Source organism: Clinocottus analis, unplaced genomic scaffold, assembly GCF_023055335.1.
Source record: "Clinocottus analis isolate CAN_PGR_092001 unplaced genomic scaffold, fCliAna1.0.p SCAF_13, whole genome shotgun sequence".
Classification (NCBI taxonomy): domain Eukaryota; kingdom Metazoa; phylum Chordata; class Actinopteri; order Perciformes; family Cottidae; genus Clinocottus; species Clinocottus analis.
The window spans coordinates 6,018,085-6,024,084 of NW_027175854.1; the positions used below are offsets into that span (position 1 = coordinate 6,018,085).

The 6,000-nt window shown below is 45.2% G+C and overlaps 1 protein-coding gene across 1 annotated transcript in view; it reads right to left on the reverse strand.

The window, feature by feature from the left end:
- The window catches only part of LOC137783762 (matrix metalloproteinase-17-like), a 57,535-nt gene extending 51,776 nt beyond the window's left edge, over positions 1-5,759 (reverse strand). Inside the window, exon 1 of the mRNA XM_068574061.1 lies at positions 5,340-5,759. Coding sequence (XP_068430162.1) covers positions 5,340-5,474 — 135 coding nt within the window. The 5' untranslated portion in view covers positions 5,475-5,759. The remainder of the gene's footprint in view (positions 1-5,339) is intronic.
- Positions 5,760-6,000: the final 241 nt, after the last annotated feature.

The window sequence follows — 6,000 nt, forward strand, 5'->3', positions numbered from 1 at the left end:
TCATTCAATCGCATCCTCAGGCTCAGGTTTAATAAAGATCCATGTTCCATTTGCCCACTGAAACCGTCCTGAGCCTGACTGATGGGTTGGTTGAAGCACTGATCCCTGCCACATTAAGAAGCCTCAGCATATCAGCCCCGCTACAGGTCTGCACTGTGTTGAGCCTTTGTACGAGTTTTCCCAGGAAACTGTCCTTGTCCCTCTTTAATTCTTCTACAACAGTACCAGACAGGGATTTACAATTTGGGTTAAAGACCCAGCCAGAAACAAGCGTCTATAAATGTATGACCTGCTATTTACAAAGCGGAACTGCCTGGCTTTCCTGTCTATATTATCGACTTTGATCACATATTTACCCAAATATACTTTGTGTTTTCACTGACTAAAAATGACGAGCAGAAGTGTCGCAGCTGCCACGCATCAGTCCCACACTGCTGTGCTACAGTGGCAGCCAATAAAGTGTCAGGGCCCTTAAGATCTTTGTTGAAATGGCCTCCAAGGATATTATGAACTCTGACAATCTCCTCAGAAACGTGCAACTCCTTGGAGAACTGTTTCACTTTGCAACGCCGCGATGACAGATTGGATCGGATTGAAGGACCGGTTGGTTTCCACAGTATCTCCCTCTTCCTGGGAAGCTGTGAATGTGCTACATGCTGAACTGTCTCTTGTGCTCGCTGTCATTTATTGCACAATGATACATGATATACTGCTGTGCAGTTATCTATCAGTTGACATCCAAGGAAAAAAGAAAAAAAAAAGGTGTCCTTGCCCTGGATTTAAGCCCCAAGATATGGACAGGAAGGTCACACAGCGTGATGGGACCGCGGAGCTCAAAGTCTCAGACTGATCCGGCATACTGCAATGATTCAAACTAGCGTTTGGTGCTCTTATACTCATCTGCAGTCATGCCGCAGCTGTTTGCAACAATTATTTAAAATCCCTCCCGAAAACACGACGCACTCACACATTCAAAGTACTCGCGATGATATATTCGGTTTCTTTTCATTTTTATACGTTTCCTGTCTTGACCCTGGCTGGTTGATTACTTATTTCAGCACAGCAAGTTCTTCAACGTAGTTTTCTCTTTGAGCCCCATCCACCCCGGGGCCTCTGGGTGTAATCAGTAGAGCCCATGATGTGCTGGAGGAAGAAAGCCTCTCATCTAGATTGGAGGAGGAAAATTGAAGAAAGGAGACTGGAAGACTGAGGGGACAAATATGATAGTGGTGAAATGTGCACTCATGGGAGGCAAAGAGGGAGCTAACGAGGGCTGGTGGTGCTGGTGCCGGGCAGGCTAGCTGCATGTGAACTCAATATTATGAGGCCGAGCAGGAAGGGAGAGTAAGTAGGACTCGTGGTTGAAGCTGGCGGAGGAGGGTGGCGTCTATCAGGCTTTTTTTTTCCTCCTTCTTCTCCCCCTTCCTCTCTCCTCTATACAGTGCCGACCAGATGGTGTTCTCATTGAAGAAATTATATAGCGAAATGAGAATTAGAAGCAGACTGGCAGGGGGAACACTGGTTTCATTTTCTTGCAATACATTAAAGAAATGACAGAAATGAACTGTTCCTCACTGAAAGAGATTAAATGCCACACAGACATCCTTCAAGGTCAGTTTCTACAGGATTATATAGGCTGTTAGCTGCTTTTATCAGCAGCAAATATGGTCACCTCACTCCTCAATCTTAAGCCAGTTGCTAAAGCAAAGCACAGCACTGCTTCTGAATAGTCCTCCAAGGAGCTCAGGTGTTCTGTGCTGGCGCAGAAAACGCAAATCAGGAGTTAAATTTCATGAAGAGCAAAATGCAGATTGCATTCTAGCTGTTATGGAGCAGTACCCTAAAATGCTGCAATTGCAAATCGACGCACGAAAGTCATATTCTGGGCTAGACAACAGTGAAACTAGGAGCTTGTTGCCTCAGAGCTGTGCTAAAGTTTGTGGTTTCAGCTAATCACAGTCACGGTGAACAGCAGTTTACGAGGAGAGATAGATACATTGAGTGATGCGGCGCTGTGACTCTGACGCGCAATGGGGCCGGGGAGCAGCAGAGCTGGAGACCAGGACACGGTTCTGTGAGTAGACGGTTGTTTTTGTGGTCCGAGTCCCAAATGTATAGCACTTACCGCGAACACAACTGGGCTGAGCTGGGAGAACCCACTCAAACCCTCAACAACCAATTATCCTGCTCTCAACAGCTGACAGCAATTTCATCAAGGCAGGAGAAGTCTTATTTAAAAGTCAATCAGGCAGTCACCGGGGAGGAGGGCATCTGTGGATGGTTGCTCATCTGTCCATCTGGCTGTCCAACTCCCTCGGTCCCCCTAAATCCCTTTTACTGTGAACCAACAATTGGAGGGAAATCTGCGCGCGCCTTTGTTAACAAGACCAGTTATCACAGTGAAGCGTATACGATCACATTCACTGCGAGGATGAAAACCAGTCACTGTACAGAGCTCACGCACGACACACTGGGAATACTGGTTGGGTCTAAAGGTAACGTCTGGCTTGCTGAAACCGCAAGTCAAAAAGTTGAGAATCGATTTTTCATTTGAATGCTCCACGTTTGCTGTTTCTCCAGTGTGAGGATTTTCTGTTTTTAAACAGTGTTATGTTGGAGCTGCTTTTTTTTCTTTTTTTTTTTTCAAAGACATTTTGAGACATCACTTGGGTATTGGGAAACTGTTGTTTTCATTATGTTCTGAGTTTTTGTCGACAAAACAACAATTCAAGCAAAATTTGTCACCAGCATTCTTCTAACTATTGAATTCCACTCTTCTTCACTGTAAAGACGCTGAGGCACGACATCTCCAAGGATTCTACACGTCCATGTTAAAGTCCCCGTCCAATGAAGTTTATAACTTTGTTAACATGTCCAAACGGAGTCTTATATGCTATAAGACATGTCATGAGCGAAAGCCAGACTGCATACCTAAGAAACCAATCTCGTCCATTAGTAGGGAGGGGCTTCCCTCGTCATCATTAGCATAACGTGACGGCGAAACAAGGCGTATGAGAGGACAAGCCAGGTGGAGCTAAATGTCAGTATTTTGCAGGTTTTATTAACTTCAAAACGAGCAGTAGAATACACTCCAACAGCTTGACGCGCACTGCTCCACCCGGCATGAACAGCGGTGGCAGAACTTCTGAATCTGGCCCCGCCAGATTCAGAAGTTCTCAATTGGGAGGAAACAGCATGTCCAGCCCCTTTTCAGAGTTGTTTGTCATTATTGATGTTGGGAAAAAAATATGTAACAAAGTATTAATCATCGTATGGTCATTTTTTTTCAAACTTTAAAATGTGTCTGGAGAGATTTTTTTAACTGGGCGAAATGTGATTTGAAAATGACAGATTTATTTAAATGCCATTGAGTTTATTCTGAATAACTTTTATTTTTCAATCTTAAACCTAGAAAATAAATCCTGGTAATTTAAACCTGGGGTGGAAAAATACTTGAATGTCAAAACCAAATTGACTTTCCTCCAAGAATATGTAGAATGTTTGTTTGTGCTGTCAATCTCTGATAATACGGATTCAGCACTTAGAAGCTTTTAAGCCCCTTTTCATTGTTTTGGTTTGTAGTTTCATAAGGAAAGCAAACTGTGGGCGACTGCTCTCGGCACAGAAACTCATACAAACCAGTCGCACGGCATTAAATGATGAAGGGCAGATGTACACACATGGCGGATGAGCAGAGTGTAAAACCATAAGAGTAAAAAACACGCAAGTCTTTTGCTCCAAAACCTGCTGAACAAAACCATGAAAAGAACCGCAGTGGATTTCCTTCTTCCACTAGATGTGTGGTGGGAAAAATTGCTCCAGCGATGCCCACACTGCTCTGCTTCTGCTGGGTGAAGAAGAAGCCAAGTGTTTGCTCACACACTCAAACAAAGCTTGATAAGGGATAAGATGGTATCAAGGCAGCTTTAAGGATTGCCTGTTCAAACAGCATTCGCATCCAACAACAAACTGAATCTTCAGAGTAAACACAAGTTCAAAGCAACTACTTTTATCAATTGGAGAAATGTAACGAACGGTATTCAGCAATGATTCATACCTCCTTACAGCTGTGGCCCATGGGAACCTTGCATTTGAACAAAAGTACAATAATGCTGTTTTGAAAGACAAGCCTTATGCTGCACATCCCTTCTGGTCACCCGGGGATGTGTCCTCTCCTCTTGTTGTCTTCTACAGCTGGTTTGTAGATGGCACACTGCTTATCTCTGTGCCCTGCAGTCCTAAACAAGACCATGTGAGGGACGAGTCACGTCTGCAGCTAAGAGTATCTACGACCGAGGCTGCCACCTGGCAGCACACATACACAGGGAGTTAGAGGTCCAGCAAGAGAAATACCCCACCAATGTCTTTACTTACAAGGTTCATCGTCCAACTCCCAAAAAAAAAGGACACGTTGCAGCTGAAGAGACACAAGAGTGAGCTACTGAAGAGCTAGAAGTTGGATGACCGGCATGAACATGAATCCATCCATCCAAATGAGGAATGCATGTTGATATTAGAGGCATTAAAAACAAACAATTAATTAGGATGTTGTCTCAAGAGGTACCAATTAGGAGATACTTGTTTTAGTGCTCCGCTCATCAAACTCCAAAGCTGAAATATATTGCCAGTGGACCCCATCATTGAAAGATAGCACTCAGATGCAGTGCATTGGGGGTGACTGTAATTTGTTGTCATACCATTGCCTGTTTCATTTAATGTGTTCAGCAGGATCTGCTGCTTCATGACTTCTCATTACAAACAAGCCTATTTTTAATGCAGTCATTGTATAGATTTGGCATCAGGTGACACGCATTTTGAAGGCATGACTGAGAAGAGGAAATAGCTATCATCTGATGTCTCAGTGTGCCACTGTGCTGGATGTGAGCCCTGGGTGTCACTCAGCAGTGCAGGATATACACACTATGTCAGCATGCTGTGTGGAGGAGGTCGATATTCCGCCAAGTTAAATACATTTACATATATTTATTGCAAGATTTGCGTTGGAGAACAGGCGCCTATTTTATGTTCCGTCACATCCGAACCGAGTGTTGAAATTCAGATCAAGTAAGGAGAGGACAGCATCCAAAAAGTGGGGCAAACTGCCATCTCAGAGAGAGAGAGAGAGAGAGAAAGAGAGAGAGAGAGAGAGAGAGAGAGAGAGAGAGAGAGAGAGAGAGAGAGAGAGAGGGTGTCTGGTAACACACCACTATACGGTAGACTGTCAGTGGTGGTGTCAAGTGCACAAACTTTTCACCTCCCCATGTTCAGAATATGTAGCTATAAGTAGTAAAAGTTGCAGAGCACATGTATATTAAAAAAAAAAAAAAAAAAAAACTTACCACCCCGGTGTCCAGCTGCTCGGTCGTCAGAGACGGAGCCGCTCCAGTCAGAGGTAAAAACCACAATATCTGCACCAGCAGCAGCATCTCCGGTGAAATATTCCTCATCCACTTGTGAAGCGCCACAGACATCATGGTGCCCTATGACAGGCGGGTCCCGCGGGGCTCAGACAGCGACCCCGACAGCCGCATCCACGGGAGCGAAACACACACGCCGACGCTTGCGTAAAAACGTGTCCGTCTACCTCACTGTTGAGCGCAAACACATGAAACACATTCAAACCAGCGCCGGTGAGATCGGTTAGGATTTAGAAGTTTGTTTTTTCCCCCCCACCACACGGCACTTTTAACTACGAGGTAATTCTCAGATGAACAAAAAAAAACCCAACAACGTGTTTTTGTCCTATATCAAGTCCATCGGGGGCGATATCCCTGCAGCAAGAAGCGCGAGCTCCCCTCCTGCCCGCTCAGTCTCGAGCACTGGAAAATGAAAGCAGCTGCGTGCGGTTTTGTCCTGAGCGGCGGCAGAGACGGCACGTTGACGCACACGCGGCGAGAGTGAACGGAGTATTTGGCCCCCACGGATTCATGTGAGGGGAGGAGGAGGAGGAGGAGGAGGAGGGGAGTTCAGCGCCTTCTCAGCCCACTTTGAACACCAGAT